Genomic DNA, 23,273 nt, shown 5'->3' with positions numbered 1-23,273 from the left:
CACTGGGATACTTTCACGGACAGTGCTTGCGCCATTCGTTAAGAGCGTCAATTGCGTAGGGTCACGATTGATTAGCATACAACACGCCCCCTACCAGCCTACTTTGAATTACGCGTGCTTACGCCGGCCCATTTACGCTACGCTGACGTAACTTAGGATGCAAGTGCTTTGTGAATACAGCACTTGCCAGACTAAGTTGCGGAGGCGTAGCGTAAATAGGATACGCTACGCCCGCTGAAATATACGCTCTCCTACGTGAATCCGGGCCATAGCGTCTACAATATAGGGGATAGTTTTATGGCATTTTTATTATATAGTTTTTTTTTATTATATAGAGATTTCTTTTGGTGGTATTTGATCACCTCTGCGTTTTTTTATTTTTTGCGCTATAAACAAAAAAATAGAGCGAAGATTTTGAAAAAAAAGCAATATTTTTTTACTTTTTTGCTATAATAAATATCCCCAAAAATATATAAAAAAAGTATTTTTTTCCCCCAGTTTAGGTCGATACGTATTGTTCTATTTTTGGTTAAAAAAAAAATCGCAAAAAACGTTTATTGATTGGTTTGCGCAAAAGTTATAGCGTCTACAATATAGGGGGTAGTTTTATGGCATTTTTATTATAATTTTTTTTTTTAATAGTAAAGGCGGCGATCTGCGATTTTTATTTATTTTTATAGTTTTTAGTGTGTTTTTGATGCGTTTTGCCTTATTTAATCTGCCCGACAACAAATTTGGCCAAATAAAAAGAAAAAAAAAAGCTTTAGGGCTAGATTCAGGTAGGGCGGCGTATTAGTGATTCGGCGTAGCGTACCGTATTTACGCTACGCCGCCGTAAGTCAGAGAGGCAAGTGCTGTATTCACAAAGCACTTGCCTCCTAAGTTACGGCGGCGTAGCGTAAATGGGGCCGGCCTAAGCGCGCCTAATTCAAATGTGGAACAGGGGGGGCGTGTTTTATGTTAATGACTGGTGACCTGACGTGATTGACGTCGTTTTTTTACGAACGGCGCATGCGCCGTCCGTGGGCATATTCCAGTGTGCATTGCTCCAAAGTACGCCGCAAGGACGTATTGGTTTTCAACGTGAACCTAAATTACGCCCAGCCCCCATTCACGGACGACTTACGCAAACGACGAAAATTTTTTAAATTTCGACGCGGGAACGACGGCCATACTTAACGTTGGCTAGGCCAGCTATTTGTTCGCCGGAAAAAGCCTTACGTAAACGACGTAAAAAAATTTCCCCGGGCGCACGTACGTTTCTGAATCGGCGTATCTATCTCATTTGCATATTCTACGCCGAACTCAACGGAAGCGCCACCTAGCGGCCAGCGTAAATATTGCACCCTAAGATACGACGGCGTAGGAGACTTACGCCGCTCGTATCTTAGCTTAATTTAGGCGTATCTGGTTTCCAGAATACGATTAAATTTACGACGGCGCAGATTCAGAGTTACGACGGCGTATCTACTGATACGCCGGCGTAACTGTCTCTGAATCCAGCTATTAAAACGCATCAAAAATGCGCGTCTAAAAAACGCAGGAAGCACGGCAAAAAAAGCACCACTGCAGAAACGCTCAAACGCAACATGCGTAGAAGTGATCGGAGCCTTAGATTGATACAAGGAGGATGATGATGAGGATGATGATGATGATGATGATAGGAATGAGGAACGATGACCTTTGAAGCTTTGCAGGCTCCGGTTGCACTTTGGATGGGCCCACTAAGCAGAGGGTGGAGGGGAGGGGAGGGGAGTGTCCCCTTCTCGGCCAATCACAGCCTCGAATCGCACATCTGCCCAGCGGTTCTGACACATGGAATCCGCACTTAAACTTCAAACACAAGTCAGATTCCTGCCGCTGTCACCGCTTAACCCCGTCCTGGACGGGACCGTCCGCCGGCGCCGCTCCATCGCCAGCAGCTCAAATCAGCACAGCGAAGAAGAATGTTACTTTACATCAAAGTGATACATTGTATCAAACGCAGAAACTTACGCAGATCCTGAGATATTTAACCACTTAAGGGCCGAGCCTCTTTTTCCGATTTGTCGTTTACGAGTTAAAAACAAGGGGGTAGGTTCAGGTACCTGTTACGGCGGCGTAATTTCTCCAGATACGCCGCCGTAATTTCCAATCTGCGTCGGCGTTTCGTTACGCCGATTCACAAAGGCAGTTACGCTGGAAAAAATAGGCTTCCTCCGCCGACGTAACTTGATTGCGGCGGCGTAGAATTGTGTGCAATATCACTAGGGGCGCTTCCGTTATTGTCGGTGTAGAATATGCTAATTTCCTAGATACGCCGATTCACAAACGTACGTACGCCCGGCGTTCGTTTTTTTTACGTCGTTTGCGTTAAGGCTTTTTCGGCGTAAGGCTGCTCCTGCTATTAGGAGGCGCAGCCAATGTTAAGTATGGACGTCGTTCCCGCTTCGAAATTTAAATTTTTTTTTATATATTTTTGGGCATATTTACTATAGCAAAAAAGTAAAAAATATTGTTTTTTTTTCAAAATTGTCGCTCTATTTTTTTGTTTATAGCGTAAAAAAAAATAAACGCAGAGGTGATCAAATACCACCAAAAGAAAGCTCTACTTGTGGGGAAAAAAGTACGTCAATTTTGTTTGGGAGCCACGTCGCACGACCGCGCAATTGTCAGTTAAAACGATGCAGTGCCGGAAGCTGAAATTTCACCTGGGCAGGAGGGGGGTATATGTGCCCAGTAAGCAAGTGGTTAAAGGAATACTCCGTCCAATTATATTGCAGCATGGGACTTACCTTGAGTTCCCCCATCTCTGCCGCCGCGGTCTCCTCTCTGCTCAGCGCTGAGTGGCGTCCTCCAGATTTTAAACTTTCAGTCAATGTGGGTTTAATTAAACACAGGCTGCTGGACTCTTACACAATCCTGCTCAGCGGCTGACTGGAGGGGGGGGGGGGGGGCGGGGGGAGACGTGCAAAGACAACCAAACACACAAAAAGTGAACAGATAAAAGCCAACAGCCCTCTACAAACTTTGGGCCGGATTCAGAAAGAATTTACGTCGGCGTATCTATTGATACGCCGCGTAAATTCGAATCTGCGCCGGCGTATCTTCTTTCTGTATTCAGAAAGCAAGATACGCCGAAATTAGGCTAAGATCCGACTGGCGTAAGTCTCTTACGCCGTCGTATCTTAGGGTGCATATTTACGCTGGCCGTTAGGTGGCGCTGCCGTCGATTTCAGCGTAGAATATGCAAATGAGCTGGATACGCCGATTCAGAAACGTACGTGCGTCCGGCGGATTTTTTTTACGTCGTTTGCGTAAGGCTTTTTCCGGCGTAACGTTACTCCTGCTATATGAGGCCTAGCCAATGTTAAGTATGGACATCATTCCCGCGTCGAATTTTTAAAAATTTTACGTCGTTTGCGTAAGTCGTCCGTGAATGGGGCTGTGTGCGTAATTTACGTTCACGTCGATGGCATTTGCTTTTTGCGGGTTAATTTGGAGCATGCGCACTGGGTTACTTTCACAGACGGCGCATGCGCCGTTAGTCAAAAAACGTCATTTACGCGGGGTCATGTTTTATTTACATAAAACACGCCCACCTCTTCACAATTTGAATTAGGCGCGCTTACGCCGGCTGATTTACGCTACGCCGCCGCAACTTAGGGCGCAGGTTCTTGGTGAATACAGAACCTGCCTCACTAAGTTACGGCGGCGTAGCGTATCTGAGATACGCTATGCCCGCAGAAAAATAAGCCAATCTACCTGAAGCTACCCCATTATATGTAAAATCATTATGTGTACAAAGCTGCATGAAAAGGATGATGTCATCAGTCTGCTGCAGGCAGGAGCAAACATTTCCTGAGTCTCCCTCCCCCCCAGAGATCAGACTGTAACATTGTAACTTTGTAGGAGGAGCCCAGAGATCAGACTGTAACATTGTAACTTTGTAGGGGGAGCCCAGAGATCAGACTGTAACATTGTAACTTTGTAGGAGGAGTCCAGAGATCAGACTGTAATATTGTAACTTTGTAGGAGGGGTCCAGAGATCAGACTGTAACATTGTAACTTTGTAGGGGGAGCCCAGAGATCAGACTGTAACATTGTAACTTTGTAGGAGGAGCCCAGAGATCAGACTGTAACTTTGTAGGAGGACTCCAGAGATCAGACTGTAACATTGTAACTTTGTAGGAGTCCAGAGATCAGACTGTAACATTGTAACTTTGTAGGGGGAATAGGCTTTGATCTAAACCATTCCATTGTAGCTCTGGCTGTATGTTTAGGGTCGTTGTCCTGCTGGAAGGTGAACCTCCCCCCCGGTCTCAAGTCTTTTGCAGGTTTTCTTCTAAGATTGTCCTGTATTTGTCTCCATCCATCTTCCCATCAACTCTGACCAGCTTCCCTGTCCCTGCTGAAGAAAAGCATCCCCACCACATGATGCTGCCACCACCATGTTTCACAGTAGGGGTGGTGTGTTCACAGACCAGGATTTACTCCCTTTGCTGCCGGGTCGTTCAATACCGCCCCCAGTGCCCAAAAAACCCTGAAAGTCCCCCAACCCATGCCCATCATTGCTGCCTCACCGTGCCCATCATTGCCGCCTCACCATCACTGCCGCCTTACCGTGCCCATCATTGCTGCCTCACCATCACTGCCCCCTTACCGTGCCCATCATTGCCGTCTCACCATCATTGCAGCCTTACCGTGCCCATCATTGCTGCCTCACCATCACTGCCCCCTTACCGTGCCCATCATTGCCGTCTCACCATCACTGCCGCCTTACTGTGCCCTTATTGCAGCCCCCCTCACCATCATTGCAGCCCCCCTCACCATCATTGCAGCCTCACTGTGCCAAACTGCAGCCTCATCAGTCGGTGTGTGCATTACGCACATCGGGCATCTCCTGCTGTGTCACAGCGCTCACTGTGAAAGGTTTGGGCGCGCTGTGATAAAAGTCCCGCCCTCCTCCTAGACCAGCTTGTGTGATAGACAGAACACTCCCTCTATCACACGAGCTGCTCTAGGAGGAGGGCGGGTCTTTTATCACAGCGCGCCCAAACCTTTCACAGTGAGCTCCGTGACACGACAGTCTCCCGCTGTGTGTTACAACCGTTGCCGCCCCTGCACCCACTGCCGCCCCGAGGCCTGGCCCCGGTGGCCTTGTCTGGAATCCGGGCTTGTGTGTTCAGGGTGATGTGCTGTGTTAGTTTTCCCCACACATAGCGTTTTGCTTTTAGCCCAAAAAGTTGAATTTTGGTGTCATGTGACCAGAGCCCCTTCTTCCACATGTTTGCTGTGTCCCCTCCCCCACATGTTTGCTGTGTCCCCTCCCCCACATGGCTTCTCACAAACTACAAACAGGACTTCTTATGTCTTTCTTTCTCCAATGTCTTTCTTCTTGTCACTCTTCCATAAAGGGCAGATGTGTGGAGAGACCACTAATAGTTGTCCTGTGGACAGATTCTCCCCCCTGAGCTGTGGCTCTCCTCCAGAGTTACCATGGGCCTCTTGGCTGCTTCTCCTTGCCCGGCCCGGTCAGTTTAGGTGGACGGCCATGTCTTGGTAGGTTTGCAGTTGTGCCATATTCTTTCCATTTTCCGATGATGGATTGAACAGAAGCTCCGTGAGATCTTCAAAGCTTGGGAGATTTTTTTCTATAACTTAACCCTGATTTATACTTCTCCACAACTTTATCCCTGACCTGTCTGGTGTGTTCCTCGGCCTTCATGATGCTGTTTGTTTACGAAGGTTCTCTAACAAACCTCTGAGGGCTTCACAGAACAGCTGAATTTATACTGAGATGAAATGACACACAGGTGGGCTCTATTTACTAATTAGGTGACTTCTGAAGGCAATTGGTTCCACTAGATTTTAGTTGGGGGTATCAGAGTAAAGGGGGCTGAATACAAATGCCCCCCCCCCACACACTTTTCACATATTTATTTGTATCATTTTCCTTCCACTTCACAATTATGTGACACTCTGTGTTGGTCTATCACATAAAATCCCAATAAAATACAATTATGTTTTTGGTTGTAACATGACACAAGGGGTATGAATACTTTAAGGCACTGCAAGTCACTTATCCCCGTCATTACCAGCATTAAAAATTATAGCAGAAATTAAAAAATATTGTTTTATTTTCTGAACGGTTAGTCTTTTTTTGTTTAGAACCAGTTGCGGCTGGTGCTCAATCTTCTTGGGGGGTCCCCACCCAGCCAGCCCCGGCACTTGATCGATCGCCACTCCTCCACCCCTTAGCAGATCAATCGCTGCTTCCTTCACCCGTCGCCTGCCAGACTCCCCCCCACAAGCCCCGCCCTTACCCCCATCTAGGTCGGGGCTTCTGTGGCTTTCCCCCCCTGCTTCTCCTCCCGGCCAATCAGGACTCCCGCCCAAACGACTCTTAGGACCTGCTTCCTGATTGGCCAGGAAGAGAAACAGAAAGACATTAGCAAATATTAATTAATGTCACACAACTAGGTCGGCTTGGGGCACAGTGCTCTGCGCCCCAAGCCCACCTTTTTTTTAAGCCAATTAGAACCGCAGGATCTAATCATGTGCTTCAAAAAAAAAAAAAATCCCATTGAAATCCATGCGTCCGGCGCCCTGCATGTAGATTAGGGGCCGGGTGCATGGATTAGGGAAGCGACGCTCTGCGCCCGGTATACAACGCAAAAAATAAAAACCACAGAGGTGATCAAACCCCAAAAAGAAGTCTATTTGTGGGGGGGGGGGGGGGGAAATGACATACATTTTATATATGTACAATGTTGCATGACCGCGCAATTGTCAGTTAAAATAACGCAGTGTCGTATCAACAAAAACGGTCTGGACATGAAGGGGGGGGGGGGTTAATCTTCCAGAGGGCAAGTGGTAAAAGAAGTTGCACACAAATTATATTTGTATTTATTACATTTATATTTATTTCTTGCATTGATGTCCTCAGTATAACATTCAGTACAAAGGGGAAAAAAACGCGTCGAAGATAAACGTGACAAAATGAAAGACGTTTTCCATAACAGATCACCGTTTTCTCGTAGCGGAGAATGGGATTGTTCCGGGACGACGCGTTTCGTTCTCTCTATGACCCCCCCCCCTGGTGGTGTCCAGCAAACAGGAGGACCAGCAAAACACAGCAGGTAATATATCCCCCCGACACGTTCGGGGCAGAACAGGTTCAATCCTCCAAAAACCGGAGTCCATTATCTCAGTCATAGTGCAGGCTCTTGAATGATCCTCCGAACCGCTTCCGGTCTGAGTATCCTGGAATCTGCAGATGAGAAAATAAGACATTTAGGGGTTAAAAATGACTGTGTTCATTTAACCACTTAACCCCCAGACCACATTGCTGGTCAAAGACCAGAGCACTTTTTTGCGATTGGGCACTGCGTCGCTTTAACTGACAATTGCGCGGCCGTGCGACGTGGCTCCCAAACAAAATTGGTGTCCTTTTTTCCCCCACAAATAGAGCTTTCTTTTGGTGGTATTTGATCACCTCTGTGGTTTTTATTTTTTAGCGCTATAAACAAAAATAGAGCGACAATTTTGAAAAAAATGCAATATTTTTTACTTTTTGCTATAATAAATATCCCCCAAAAACATATATACATTTTTTTCCCCCTCAGTTTAGGCCGATACGTATTCTTCTACCTATTTTTGGTAAAAAAAAAAAAATCGCGATAAGCGTTTATCAATTGGTTTGCGCAAAAATTATAGTGTTTACAAAATAGGGGATAGTTTTATTGCATTTTTATTAATAATTTTTTTTTTACTACTAATGGCGGCGATCAGCGATTTTTTTCGTGACTGCGGCATTATGGCGGACACTTCGGACAATTTTGACACATTTTTGGGACAATTGTCATTTTCACAGCAAAAAATGCATTAAAAATGCATTGTTTACTGTGAAAATGACAATTGCAGTTTGGGAGTTAACCACTAGGGGGCGCTGAAGGGGTTAAGTGTGACCTCATATGTGTTTCTAACTGTAGGGGGGCGGGGCTGAACGTGTGACCTCATTGATCGTGTTTCCCTATATCAGGGAACACACGATCGATGACGGCGCCACAGTGAAGAACGGGGAAGCTGTGTTTACACACAGCTCTCCTCGTTCTTCAGCTCTGGGGACCGATCGCGGGACTCCAGCGGCGATCGGGTCCCGCGGGCGCGGAGCTTCGGACCGGGTCACGGGCGCGCGCCCGCGACCCACGGCTGGGCACTTAAAGAGGACGTACAGGTACGTGCTTGTGCCCAGCCGTGCCATTCTGCCGACGTATATGTGCAGGAGGCGGTCCTTAAGTGGTTAATGCACTAAGAAGGGTCAGTCCACCCAAAACTGAAATATGTTAGTGTTTGGTAGATGCTGAATAGATAAAATTTAGGGTTAGGGGTAAAAAAACAAAAAAAACAATCAGTTCTTGCTGCAGCACTCACCCTCTGTCTGAGGCTGTCCCCCCGCACACTAATTTTTTGTGTAATCCAGTAACTGCCCCCTTCTGGGCTGACACCCAGCAACCCACTTCCTGTGAGTGCGGGGTGTCAGGGACCCGCCTTGAAAGGGGGCGTCACACATGATGTACAATAAATGCAGAAAATGGTGATGACGTCGTCACGTCACCAACGCTCTCTGCGTCCCTGAGAACCACCCAGAGAAGAGGGGGAGGGGCCATCATGTGACCAGCATGGAGACTTCTATGGAACTCGGCTTTAACCAATTACGGACCGCCCGCTGTCGTTATACATCGGCTGTTTAACCCCTTCCATACCGGGCTTTTATACACACCTCCATACCGGGCCTATTCTGGCACTTCTCTCCTACATGTACAAATCATAATTTTTTTGCTAGAACATTACGCAGAACCCCCAAACATTATATATGTTTTTTTTAGCAGACACCCTAGGGAATAAAACGACGGTCATTGCAACGTTTTATCTTGTACGGTATTTGCGCAATCATTTTTCAAACGCCTTTTTTGGGGAAAAAATTTGTTTTAATGAATTAAAAAAATAACAAAACAGTAAAGTTAGCCCAATTTTTTGGTAAAATATGAAAGATGATGTTACACCGAGTAAATAAATACCCAACATGTCACGCTTTAAAATTGCGCACACTCATGGAATGGCGCCAAACTTTGGTACTTAAAAATCTCCATAGGCAAGGCTTTGAAATTTTTTACAGGTTACCAGTTTAGATTTACAGAGGAGGTCTAGTGCTAGAATTGTTGCTGGCACTCTAACGCACGCGGCGACACCTCACATATGTGGTTTAAACGGCGTTTACATATGTCGGCGGGACTTGCGTGTGCGTTCGCTTCTGCGCGCGAGCTACCGGGGACAGGGGCGTTTTAATTTTTTTTTATTATTATTATTTATTTATTTTACATATTTATTTATTTTTTTTACACTTTTTTCATTTATTTTTTTATTACTTTTATTCCTATTACAAGGAATGTAAACATCCCTTGTAATAGGAATAGCGTGTGACAGGTCCTCTTTATGGAGAGAGGCGGGGTCAATAAGACCTCACATCTCTCCTCCAGGCTGGAAACCATGAGATCGGTGAAAAAAAATTCACTGATCTCATAAATAATGTGGCTTACAGCCGCAATCGCGGCTTTGTTTACTTACGGGACCCGGGCGTGACGTCATCACATCGCGCCCGGGTCCTCCCACGGTCATAGAGATGACTGGTGACCATCTGGTCACCAGTCATCTCTATACTTCCTGCGAGCGCCGGACGATTCGTTCTCCGGGCCCCCGATGGCACGGGAGAGCCCGGAGAAGCACTGGATGGCGGCGGGAGGGGGGGATGTCCCCTGCCGCCGCCTGTAAGAACGATCTAGCGGTGGAACCGCCGCTATGATCATTCTTATGTTGTGCAGAATCGCCGGCACAAGAGATAGATATCTGGATAATGCCTCTGGCTGCAGGCATCATTCAGATATCCCCCTTCAAAGTCCAGGACGTCATATGACGTCCACTCTGGATGGTAGAGACACTTTGTGGACGTCATATGACGGTGGCTGGTATTGAAGTGGTTAAAGAAGAATATCGTTGTTATGATAGCAGCTAGCTACCATAACCCCGGTATCCTCTTTTTCAGCGGGAGGTCCGCTACAAGATAAAAGTGGTCTCTGTGGCGGATTCGCCGAGAGATCACTTTTATCAGCGGCGGGAGAGGGGCCCCCTCCTGCCGCTCCCCAGTGCCCTCCGCCATTGGTATCTGAGGCGATCAGATCCTCTCCCTGCCTGTGTATGGAGACGACGACCCCCACCCGTCTCCATACCATAGCAGGGCGGAAGCGACGTCAAAACGTCACTTCCGCCCATAGCTCTTAAAGGGACTTTTTTAAAGTGAAATTTTTTTATTTTTTTATTGCATTTAAGTGTAAATATGAGATGTGACGTCTTTTTGACCCCCAGATCTCATATTTAAGAGGACCTGTCATGCTTTTTTCTATTACAAGGGATGTTTACATTCCTTGTATTAGGAATAAAAGTGACCCAAATTTGTATTTATTTTTTAAAAACAGTGTCAAAATAAAGAAAAGAAAGTAACATACATAAAATTTTTTTTTTTTTAAATCGGCCCGTCCCGACGAGCTCACACGCACAAGCGAACGCATACGTGAGCAGCGCCCGCATATGAAAACGGTGTTCAAACCACACATGTGAGGTATCGCCGCGATCGTTAGAGCGAGAACAACAATTCTAGATCTAGACCTCCTCTGTAACTCAAAACATGCAACCTGTAGAATTTGTTTAAACGTCACTTGTGGATATTTTTTACGGCTAAAAGTTTGTCGCCATTCCACGAGCGGGCGCAACTTTGAAGCGTGACATGTTGGGTATCAATTTACTCGGCGTAACATTATCTTTCACAGTATAAAAAAAAAATTGGGCTTACTTTATTGTTGTCTTACTTTTTTAAAAAGTGATTGTAACGACCGCCATTTTATTCTCTAGGGCGCAGGTGTCAAACACAAGGCCCGCAGGCCGAATGCAGGCCATTTCATGTGGCCCTCACACCCCCCCCCCCTTGTCTACGCCCCCCCACCTGGTCTCAGCAGTCAGCAGCAGAGAGGACAGGACTCCTCCACCAGATCCTGCACTTCTGTCCAGCCCTCCTGGCAGCAGCACTAGGCAAGGGGGTCAATTGTCACCACTGTGCCATGCCATCAAACGCAGCCACTGTGCCATCAATGATCACCACTGTGCCATGCCCTCAAATGCAGTCACTATGCCATCAATTCGCACCACTGTGCCATGCCATCAAACACAGTCACTGTGCCATGCCATCAAACGCAGTCACTGTGCCATGCCATCAAACGCAGCCACTGTGCCATCAATGATCACCACTGTGCCATGCCCTCATATGCAGTCACTATGCCATCAATTCGCACCACTGTGCCATGCCATCAAACACAGTCACTGTGCCATGCCATCAAACGCAGTCACTGTGCCATGCCATCAAACGCAGCCACTGTGCCATGCCATCAAACGCAGCCACTGTGCCCCTCAATTGTCGCCACTGTGCCCCTCAATTGTCGCCACTGTGAAAATTATCGCCACTGTGCCCTTTATCGCTACTGTGCATGTCACTGTGCCCTTTAATTGTTGCCACTGTGCCCTTTGTCGCCACTGTGCCCATTGTCGCTGCTGTGCCCTGTAAAATGCACTTACCTTACTCCTTCCACGTCCCTCGATGTCTTCTCCCGCCTTGGTGACGCTTCAGCCAACCAGGTTACCGATAACCAGAATTGGGGAACCTGATTGGCTGAGACGGCCGTCAGTCTTATCCAAGGAACGCACCCCCTGTACGTTCCGAGGATAAGACATCCGGGAGCCGAGGACTGTACTCGGAAAGCCTATCAGAGCCGCTGGTACTTCCGCACAGCCAACCAGCTGCCGTTATTCAGGTGACAGGCGCTCAAGTTCCAGCCATCTCTGAATAGACCAGCGGCAGCTGGCAACAAATAACATGAATGTATGTTATTAGTCAGTGGCGGGCGAGAGCCAGAGGGGGTGGCGCTCCAGCGCCCTCTATGGACGAACCGCCACTGGTGGGGGGGATGCTCAACTTCTGATGGTGGGGGAGCGCTTGACATCTGATGTAAGAAGGGTGGGGTGCTGATAAAACCGGCCGTTTGAGGGCAACCATAATGCTGACGTGGCCCGCAAGGAAATGGAGGTTGACACCCCTGCTCTAGGTTGTTAGAAAAAAAAAATTTTTGGGGGTTCCAGGGAATTTTCTAGCACAAAAAAAAAAACAGTTTTTAACTTGTAAACACCAAATGATAGATTACAGTCTATAGACAGACAGATATTATATAGATACGTTGTATCTCTCTATCCCCGCTTTGGGCTGTAACATGATAAAATGTGGAAAATCTCACGGGGTATGAATACTTTTTCAAGACACGGTATGAAACATGACGGGGATCACAGCAGAGATAATGATCAGATCTGTAGACGATATCCCTCATCACACACACACACACACGTCCCCGCTGCCATCTGCGTCACTTTGTGACTCCTCAATGCCGGAATATTCTCCGGAACCAGCACTGGGGGGGGGGTCCTTCTGCTCCCTCAGAGTTCTTCTCCAGGCTGGAAAAAAGTGCAAACTCATCCCGAATCTGCAGGAGCTCCAACCTGCTCCTGTTTATCTCTGACACCGATCTGCGGGTTTCATGGGCTCAGTCTTCTCTCTGATCACAGACCGTTCCCGAGAACACACTATACAATTTTCTTATTCAATTTCCTTTAGATTTACATCAGGGTCCCCAGGGAGCCCCCCTTAAGTCAGGGTCCCCAGAGAGCCCCCCTTATGTCAGGGTCCCCAGAGAGCCCCCTCATTACATCAGGGGCCCCAGAGAACCCCCTCATTACATCGGGGGCCCCAGAGAGCCCCCTCATTACATCAGGGTCCCCAGAGAGCCCCCCTTATGTCAGGGTCCCCAGAGAGCCCCCTCATTACATCAGGGTCCCCAGAGAGCCCCCCTTATGTCAGGGTCCCCAGAGAGCCCCCCTTATGTCAGGGTCCCCAGAGAGCCCCCTCATTACATCAGGGTCCCCAGAGAGCCCCCCTTATGTCAGGGTCCCCAGAGAGCCTCCCTTATGTCAGGGTCCCCAGAGAGCCTCCCTTATGTCAGGGTCCCCAGAGAACCCCATCATTACATCAGGGGCCCCAGAAAACCCCCTCATTACATCGGGGGCCCCAGAGAGCCCCCCTTTACATCAGGGTCTCCAGAGAGCCCCCCTTATGTCAGGGTCCCCAGAGAGCCTCCTTATGTCAGAGTCCCCAGAGAGCCCCCCTTAAGTCAGGGTCCCCAGAGAGCCCCCCTTAAGTCAGGGTCCCCAGAGAGCCCCCCTTATGTCAGGGTCCCCAGAGAGCCCCCCTTATGTCAGGGTCCCCAGAGAGCCCCCCTTATGTCAGGGTCCCCAGAGAGCCCCCCTTATGTCAGGGTCCCCAAAGAGCCCCCTCATTACATCAGGGGCCCCAGAGAACCCCCTCATTACATCAGGGGCCCCAGAGAGCCCCCCTTTACATCAGGGTCCCAAGAGCCCCCCTCATTACATCAGGGTCCCCAGAGAGCCCCCCTTTACATCAGGGTCCCCAGAGCTGCTCCTCCTATAGCATTAAATATAAGCCTCGTAAAATTCCTTACCTTCTTTAAATTCATAACGTGTGAAGGGGGAGGGGCGGGGGCACTGGCAGCAGCCAGGTCTAAATGAGAAGATTCCCCACTCGGAGGGAGCAGAGTTAGACAAACTGTGGTTGGTCGATAGCAACCAACCACCGAGGAGACAGTGAGCCGGGGGAGGTGTGGCAGCAGCCAGCCCAGGACAGGACTGCAAGCCAGGAAAATTCCGCTCTCTGCTGAATGCCAGGGGGCGGAGTCACGTGGTTGGTTACTAGACGCTGGGCGGTCCTAGCAACCAACCACCACCAGTCAGTGGCAGGCAGGAACCGGGACTGCCGCCAGAGTACGGCACCGCTGCACCCGGGAAAAGACTCTGGGCTATGGGCCCCAGATTTGGGGCTATAGCCCCAGAAGCCCCCCCCCTAGCGACGCCACTGCTCAGCAGTCATATTGGTTATGGCTGATCGTTGTAATCTTAATTCATAGCTAATCAAATGGAGATAAGAGTATACCCACCGCGCTGGTGTCCCTGGAGTAATATCTCTTCTCGATTACCTGAAAAACATAATGTCAGATTGTAGGAGTCGTGGACCAGAAGTGACCTCTGCAGATCAAACTAGTGCAGTGTGTATGTTGACATAGAAGGTACATATCTCGTGACAACCAGCTTCATACAGGAGAGCAATATGGACCCACTCACCTAAATCTTCTATTCAAGAGGTTTTTTTTGCCCACTTTTATTAAAATAAAAGTTCCAGTTCAACACATTTGTTTCTTTCTCAGGGGTTCTTCACTGGCCTCCTGGGGTATATACTTGCAGTGCCGTTTTCTATGGCCTCAATCCTCAGGCCTTTGTCGGTCTTCTCACACAACTCTATGCATGCATCTAGCAGCCCTCTGCTGCACCGTCTCCCACCTGTCTCCTGGGTGGATCTATATGAGACTCCTGGGTTATGACCTCCACTGGCAGCAAGAGAACAGGGTAGCATAGATTGGAATAGGCGGGTTGCTGGCTTCCCAAATTTCAACATAAAGGTGGTCACAGTGAAGTGTCTTGTCCCAACATGTATATATATACTCTTTTTGCCTGACGAAGAGGTCCTGCGTGGCCTCGAAACGTTGCTCTTTTTGACATAATAGATATGCATTAAATCTTTGGACGTTATGATTCCTGGTGTGCTGGCGAGTATATATATATATGATTTGCTTTCCGGTTCCCAGCCGGTGATCGTTTCAGCACCCTTTTACTACTTGGCCATTTTGCCGGAAGGTGTGCAATCGGAATATTTTTGAGATTGTCCCAACATGTTTCGCCAAAATGGCTTCCTCAGGGGGATTTGTTCTAGGACCATGGTGGTTCCAGAGCAAATCCCCTGAGGAAGCCATTTTGGCAAAATGGTGGTCTCAGAACAAATCTAACAACAAAACCTGGGGAATGCCCAGGGGAAAAACCAAGCCTCCTTACCGACCAGCCTGCAGAACAACCAAATGAACCTAACAGTATGCGTTAAAAACAGGGGTTTTGTCTGCACGCATTCGCAAACGCATGCGTGAGCCACAGAGCCGCGCCAAGGCACCCTGTAATCTGTGGTCCTGACACTAAACAATGAGCGTCCCCCCACAGTGGAGGCACATGCATTCTAATGGATAGATAGGGGCAGGTGGACTGAAGGGGAGCCACCCCTCCTTAAAGGTACAGGAGCACCCCAAACACCCAGCATGTAGCACAATGGCTGCAAAGGTGTTGGTGCACTACTGGACCAATATAAACACCACAGGTGAAACATATACTGTAAGACAGGTAAATTTGGTTGTTCTGCAGGCAGGTCGGTAAGGAGGCTTGGTTTTTCCCTGGGCATTCCCCAGGTCTTGTTGTTATCTGTGTTAGCCTTCCTATGCCACTTACTGCGATTGCCAGCAATAGATAGGGGCGGTGGACACGTTTATGTTTCACCTGTGGTGCTTATATTGGTCCAGCAGTGCACCAACACCTTTGCAGCCAGAGGTGGGGGGGGGGGGACGCCGGAGAGCTTCGGGAACGGCCGGAAAGGCCAGAGGACAGCTCGGCTGACCTCAGCAAACCTCAGGAACTTTTTCCGTGTCTTTCCAAGCATTCCCGAACGGCGCCGTTTGGCTCCGGCACCCCCCACCTCAGGCCAAACGCAGTACCGCACACTTTGGCCCGAATCCTGCTCGTTTTGAGAGACAACACTCGCAAACTAAATTAGGATTTTTTTTAAATACAGCGCTCGTATTGCGAAGCGCTCGTTAACCCGTGTTACTCGCAATCCGAGGTTCCACTGTATTGTAAAATCTTATATAAGAACCTTCTTCCCTTCGGCCAGAACACTGAAGATGGGTCATGGATGGGTCTTCCAGCATGACAATGACTCAAAACATACCGCCAAGGCAACAAAGGAGTGGCTCAAGAAGAAGCACCCTAAGGTCATGGGGTGGCCTAGCCAATATCCAGGCCTTAATCCTATAGAAAATTTATGGCGGGAGCTGAAACTTCGAGTCGCCAAGAAACCTTAAGGATTTAGAGAAGATCTGTAGAGAAGAGTGGAGACCAAAATCCCTCCTGAGATGTGTGGAGACCTGATCACCAACTACAAGAAACGTCTGACCTCTGTGCTTCCCAACAAGGGTTTCCCCACCAAGGACTAAGTCATGTTTTACTTGTTGGTTGGGAAACCCTTGTTGGGAAGCACAGAGGTCAGACGTTTCTTGTAGTTGGTGGTCAGGTCTCCACACATCTCAGGAGGGATTTTGGTCTCCTCTCTTCTTTACAGATCTTCTCTAAATCCTGAAGGTTTCTTGGCGACTCGAAGTTTCAGCTCCCGCCATAAATTTTCTATAGGATTAAGGCCTGGAGATTGGCTAGGCCACCCCATGACCTTAATATACTTCTTAAGCCACTCCTTTGTTGCCTCGGTCGGTATGTTTTGGGTCATTGTCATGCTGGAAGACCCATCCATGACCCATCTTCAGTGTTCTGGCCGAAGGGAAGAAGGTTCTCATCCAAGATTTGTCCAAGAATACATGACCCTGTACATTGGCCCCTTGGTGATGGAGTGGCATAACCAGTCTCTAGACCTTAATCCTATAGAAAATGTATGGAGGGAGCAGAACCTTCTTCCCTTCGGCCAGAACACTGAAGATGGGTCATGGACGGGTCTTCCAGCAGGACAATGACCCAAAACATACCGACCAAGGCAACAAAGGAGTGGCTCAAGAAGTATATTAAGGTCATGGGGTGGCCTAGCCATTCTCCAGGCCTTAATCCTATAGAAAATTTATGGCGGGAGCTGAAACTTCGAGTTGCCAAGAAACCTTCAGGATTTAGAGAAGATCTGTAGAGAAGAGTGGAAACCAAAATCCCTCCTGAGATGTGTGGAGACCTGATCACCAACTACAAGAAACGTCTGACCTCTGTGCTTCCCAACAAGGGTTTCTCCACCAAGTACTGAGGGGATCAAATACTTATTTTACTCACTGAACTCCAATTATAACATTTGTATTGTGTGTTTTTTCTGGATTTTTGGTTGATATTCTGTCTCTATCATATAAGACACACCTATGATAAAAATGATAGACCCTTTATTTCTATGTAAGCAGGGAAACTTACACAATCTGTAGAGGATTCAAATCATTATTTTGCCCACTGTATATACTTGGGGGTGGGGCAGAGACAAGAGAATGTATAATGACATACACGGCGCTAATAAACCCGATAAAGAGGCAATCTCTCCCTCTCTCTCTCTCTCTCTCTCATATATAGGCAAACAAATTACCTTGTCAAAGAACCTGCTAAGTTTGACAGCATTGGAGGATCCGGCGGCGAGGCCACGTGTGTTGTTGCAGTCCTGAAGAGACAAAGATTGCGTTGGTCTAGGGACCTTCGAAACCTGGAAATGGCTACACAAAACCAACCTACCTCTAGAAATTATTCTCATTTTGAACCAGATTCTCTGATTAAAATGAGGCTACAGACACAAGAAGAAACTTTGGGCCAGATTCAGAGAGAACTTACGCCGACGTATCTGTTGATACGCCGCGTAAGTTCTAGGATGCGCCGTCGTATCTATGCGCCTTATTCTTGAAACCAGATACGCCTGAATTTCGGGCTTGATCCGACCGACGTAAGTCTCCTACGCCGTCGTATCTTGGGTGCATATTTACGCTGGCCGCTAGGGGAGCTTCCGTTGATTTACGCGTCGAATATGTAAATGATCTAGATACGCCGTTTCACGAACGTACTTGCGCAGTAAGCTACGCCGTTTACGTAAGGCGTAAAGTTATCCCACCTAAAGCAGGGGTAAGTCATGTTAGGGTATGGACGTCGGAACAGCCGTCGGATTTTACGTTGTTTGCGTAAGTCGTACGTGAATGGGGCTGAGCGTGGGTTACGCTCACGTCAAAAGCATTGAGCCGACGTATCTTAGGAGTATATGCGACGTGATTCTGAGCATGTCGTTCGTTCGGCCCTTCATTTACATGGGGTCACGGTTAATTTTAATACAACACGCCCACTACCTTCCTAATTTGAATTAGGCGGGCTTACGCCGGCCCATTTACGCTACGCCGCCGTAACTTAGGGAGCAAGTGCTTTGTGAATACTGGTCTTGCCTCTCTATGTTACGTCGGCATAGCACATATGAGATGCGCTACGCCCGCTCAAAGATACAGCGCTGTACCTGAATCTGGCCCAATGCTGGAGCAGCATTGTCACCCTAGGCTGCTCTCTTGATTTGGACTACAACCCCCCCCCCCCCCCTTCCAAAAAGCCCATAAAATGTTTGTAATTCAGCTCACAGGAATTGACAAGAACACTGGATTTCTGGCAGGATGAACTCAGCTTAAAAAAAAAGTAGTAAGGTAAACATTTGAAGTAGGGTTGTCCCGATACCACTTTTTTAGGACAGAGTACAAGTACCAATACTTTTTTTTATGTACTCGCCGATACCGAATACCGATACTTTTTTAAAATGTGTCCCCAAATGCAGCCATGTCCCCCCACAAATGCAGCCATGTCCCCAAACATATGCAGCCATGTCCCCCCACAAATGCAGCCATGTCCCCAAACATATGCAGCCATGTCCCCCCACATATGCAGCCATGTCCCCCCACATATGCAGCCATGTCCCCCCACATATTCCAGCCATGTCCCCCACATATTTCAGCCATGTCCCCCACATAATGCAGCCATGTCCCCCACATAATGCAGCCATGTCCCCCACATAATGCAGCCATGTCCCCCACATAATGCAGCCATGTCCCCCACATAATGCAGCCATGTCCCCCACATATTCCAGCCATGTCCCCCACATAATGCAGCCATGTCCTCAGGGCCGGCCCAAGACATTGTGCTGCCTGGGCCCAGGAATGAAGTGCTGCCCCCCTCCCCCCTCTAAAAAAAATATATATATATCATGACAATTAAAACCAAAATGTAATTCATCAGTAAGTCAGATTTACATGCAACAGTGATGGTGGGGTTCAGACAGAGGCAGCGGTGGTGGTGAGGAGGGGGGGGTTAGACACAGGCAGGGGTAGTAGGGAGGGGGTTAGACACAGCCAGGGGTGGTAGGTAGGTTTAGACACAGGCAGGGGTGGTAGGGAGGGGGGTTAGACACAGGCAGGGGTGGAATGGGGGTTAGACACAGGCAGGGGTGGTAGGGAGGGGGTAAGACACAGGCAGCAGGGGTGGTGGGGGGTTTAGACTCGGGAAGGGATGGTATGGGAGTTTAGACACAGACAGGGGTGGTAGGTAGGTTTAGACACAGGCAGGGGTGGTAGGGAGGGGGGTTAGACACAGGCAGGGGTGGAATGGGGGTTAGACACAGGCAGGGGCGGTAGGGAGGGGGTAAGACACAGGCGGGAGGGGTGGTGGGGGGTTTAGACTCGGGAAGGGATGGTATGGGAGTTTAGACACAGACAGGGGTGGTAGGGAGGGGGTTGGACACAGGCAGGGGTGGTAGGGGTGTTAGACAGAGGCAGGTGTGCTAGGGGGGTTAGACAGAGGCAGGGGTGGTAGGGAGGGGGGTTAGACACAGGCAGGGGTGGTAGGGAGGGGGGTTAGACACAGGCAGGGGTGGTAGGGAGGGGGGTTAGACACAGGCAGGGGTGGTAAGGAGGGGGGTTAGACACAGGCAAGGGTGGTAGGGAGGGGGTATGGGAGTTAAGACACAGGCAGGTGGAGATGGGATTAGTGGCGCTGGCACTTACTTTCTCTCAGTGTCAGCAGCCAGTGCCTATAGTGATCCCTCTTTCATCATGGGGTCTCCACTCATCAGAAAGCTCCTCCCCCTTCTGAAAACTGACTTTCTCTTGTCAGCAGTAAAGGGGGGAGCCGCGGAGAGGATGGGAGGAGGCGGCCAGCTGTGATCTGCTATTACATACAATAGCAGCGGCGCCAGGGCATCCACACAGTGAAATGAGGGGAGGTGAGGAGAGGGGGGTGGGGCGGGCGTGCGGAGCGATCATGCGGGACCAGTGTTTTCCTAGGCATAAATGTGCCGCCCCTCAGAACCTGCCGCCTGGGACCAATGGATGATGCCGCGCGTGCGGGGAACATTACAGCTTTTGTTTGAATAGCTGAATCCCCGCCGCGTATAGACACTCCCCCATGCGCGGGATTGGACAGATCATCCGGGGGAGTGTCTATACGCGGCGGGGATACAGCTATTCAAACGAAAGCTGTAATGTTCCCCGCACGCTGATTAACGGCGGCGGCTTTGTGGTTTGCGGCGACGGGTTTGCGGCGGCGGGGGGGAACAAGTATTCTATTTCAGTATCGGGGGTATTTGCGGGAGTACGAGTACTCCCGCAAATACTCGGTATCGGGACAACCCTAATTTGAAGAGAAGCCTAGAGCTCCCCCTGCTGGCTGCAAAGGGAAATATATATATTCACATGCTATATTTCACAGAACTGTTTTTATTATTTTTTTTATTATTATTATTATTTTTTTATTATTTATTTTATTATTATTTTTTTATTATTTATTTTATTATTATTTTTTTATTTCACAGAACAATTTTTATTAAAATCCTTAACCCCCCACCCTGCTTCATCTATTTTAACCGCTTGCCAACCGAGCCACGCACATATACGTCGGCAGAATGTCACGGCTGCGCAAAGCAATGTATATATACACGTTGCTTTGAATTTCGGCGCGCCCCCGGAGCTGCAGAACAGTTGGATGCCTGTGTAAACAAGGCATCCCCCTGTTCTGCCTTGTGACAGGACACCATGACCGTCTTCTCCCTGTGATCGGGAGCAGTGATCAGTGTGGTGTCACAGTAAGCCCAGCCCCCCTCACACAGTTAGAATCACTCCCTAGGACAAACTTAACCCCTTCCCTGTCCCCCTAGTGGTTAACCCCCTTCCTTGCCAGCGTCATTTACACAGTTTTTATAGCACTGATGGCTGTATAAATGACAATGGTCCCAAAATAGCATCAAAAGTGTCCGGTGCGTCCGCCATAATGTCGCAGTCACGATATAAAAAGAAAAAAAAAAGATATAAAAAGAAAAAAAAACGCTGATCGCCGCCAATACTAGTAAAAAGAAAATATATTATTAAAAATGCCATAAAACTATCCCCTGTTGTGTAGACGCTATAACTTTTGCGCTAACCAATCGATAAATGCCTATTACGTATTCTTCTACATATAAAGAAAATCGTATCGGCCTAAACTGAGGAGAAAAAAAAAATATTTATATTTTTTTGGGGGATATTTATTATAGCAAAAAGTACAAAATATTGCATTTTTTTTTTCAAAATTTACGCTCTATTTTTGTTTATAGCGCAAAAAATAAAAAACGCAGAGGCGATCAAATACCACCAAAAGAAAGCTCTATTTGTGGGAAAAAAAGGACGCCAATTTTGTTTGGGTGCCACATCGCACGACCGCGCAATTGTCACTAGTCAGAACAGAGAATTGCCTTGCATCTCCCCGTTCTGCCTCTCCTCACCGCAATCGCGGGCTGCCGGCGAACATCGAGTTTGCAGGACCCGCGGGCACACTCCCGAGGTGCGCGCGTGCCAGACGTAAAAATTTAAAAGGGACGTACAGGTACGCCTATTTGCCTGCCCGTGCCATTCTGCCAACGTATATTGGCGTGTGGCGGTCAGGAAGCAGTTAACCACTTCAGCCCCGGACCATATTGCTGGTCAATGACCGGGCCCCTTTTTGCGATTCGGCACTGCATTGCTTTAAACTGACAATTGCCTGGTCGTGCGACGTGGCACCCAAACAAAATTGGCGTCCTTTTTTCCCACAAATAGAGCTTTCTTTTGGTGGTATTTGATCACCTCTGCGGTTTTTATTTTTTGCGCTATAAACAAAAATAGAGCGACAATTTTGAAAAAAAATGACCGTATTTATCGGCGTATAACGCGCACTTTTTTCCCCTTAAAATCAGGGGAAAATCGCGGGTGCGCGTTATACGCCGATCCCCGCTGTCTTTGAGCGCCGCCGACAAAGACCAACAAAGGCCGAGCCGAGTGTACTGCGCACTCGGCTAGGCTCGGCTCCGCCCGCAGCCATGCGAGAGGAGCCGAACACACTGGAAATCCGGCTCTGCACAGTTCGACAGAGGCGCCAAACTCAAACACACAACGCTGCAACCCCCGGCAGACGGACACCGACAAGGCTGGACGGACCGGCAGACGGACGCGACGGACACCGACAAGGCTGGACGGACCCAGCGCAAGGCCGCAGCCGGACGCCGGACAAGGCCGCCGATGGACGCCGACAGCAGACGGACACCTACAAGGCTGAGCATCCAAAATGTACGTTTTTTCCTAAACTTTCCTTCTAAGCTTGGGGTGCGCCGACCCCTGAAACCTGGACAGGTAGGCCTGCAGATACTGGAACTGATCCCCTGTATTTTCCTCCTGCAGCCACTGAGACGGCTTCTCCTCCTCTCGCTCCCAGCGGCATTCAGTGGCTGCGGGAGGAAAATACAGGGGATTGGTTCCAGCCTTTGCTGCCCCCGCCCTCTTGTCCAGGTTGCTCTTCTTTCTCTGCTGCCTGGGCCACCTGTGTGCTCCTCTGGTTCCCTCCCTCCTTATTTGCGGCACTGCCAGCTTCCCCCACTTCCCTCTCCCGCCAGCTGCTGCAAAGGATGTTCAGAGTCAGGATAAAAGACCAGAGAAGAGGCCGGTAATATGGTCATCTACCGGCAGACCCGGACTGGGACAAAAAAAGGCCCGGGCATTTTTGAGCAGCCCATGGCATAATTACCGACCCATTCTCCATCCTGACCAGGCCTGAAAGCACTGGTGGGCTGGAGTGCACAGTGGAACGGGGGGGGGCAGAAAGCAGTTGGGGGAACACAGGGGGTCCAGAGATCAGGGGGTGGAAAGCAGTGGGGGGGGATGAAGAGAGCATGGGGACTGGAGAGCATGTGGACTGGAGAGCGGGGGGGGGCAGAAGGCAGTGGGGGGAGGGCACAGGAGGGTCTGGAGAGCACGGGGGGGGGGCTGAGGAGCACAGGGGGGTCGGGGGAGTACGGGGGGAGCTGGAATGCACTGGGGGGGGAGCTGGAAAGCACTGGGGGGATAGCTGGAATGCACTTGGAGGGAGCTGGAAAGCACTGGGGGGGGGGGGGAGCTGGAGAGCACTGGGGAGGTGGA

General features: G+C 49.0%; 2 protein-coding genes across 2 annotated transcripts in view; both read right to left on the bottom strand.

The window, feature by feature from the left end:
- The window catches only part of HGD (homogentisate 1,2-dioxygenase), a 76,447-nt gene extending 73,570 nt beyond the window's left edge, over window positions 1-2,877 (bottom strand). The window contains exon 1 of the mRNA XM_040339200.1: window positions 2,775-2,877. Within this exon, the coding sequence (XP_040195134.1) occupies window positions 2,775-2,789 (15 nt within the window). The 5' untranslated portion in view covers window positions 2,790-2,877. The remainder of the gene's footprint in view (window positions 1-2,774) is intronic.
- A 4,004-nt stretch (window positions 2,878-6,881) lies between these two features.
- The window catches only part of RABL3 (RAB, member of RAS oncogene family like 3), a 36,486-nt gene continuing 20,094 nt past the window's right edge, over window positions 6,882-23,273 (bottom strand). Inside the window, exons 6-8 of the mRNA XM_040339199.1 lie at window positions 17,423-17,494; window positions 14,145-14,183; window positions 6,882-7,252 (exon numbers count right to left, since the gene is read on the bottom strand). Coding sequence (XP_040195133.1) covers window positions 7,190-7,252; window positions 14,145-14,183; window positions 17,423-17,494 — 174 coding nt within the window. The 3' untranslated portion in view covers window positions 6,882-7,189. The remainder of the gene's footprint in view (window positions 7,253-14,144; window positions 14,184-17,422; window positions 17,495-23,273) is intronic.

This window comes from Rana temporaria, chromosome 2, assembly GCF_905171775.1.
Source record: "Rana temporaria chromosome 2, aRanTem1.1, whole genome shotgun sequence".
NCBI lineage: Eukaryota > Metazoa > Chordata > Amphibia > Anura > Ranidae > Rana > Rana temporaria.
This window is presented reverse-complemented; position numbering and strand designations above follow the sequence as displayed.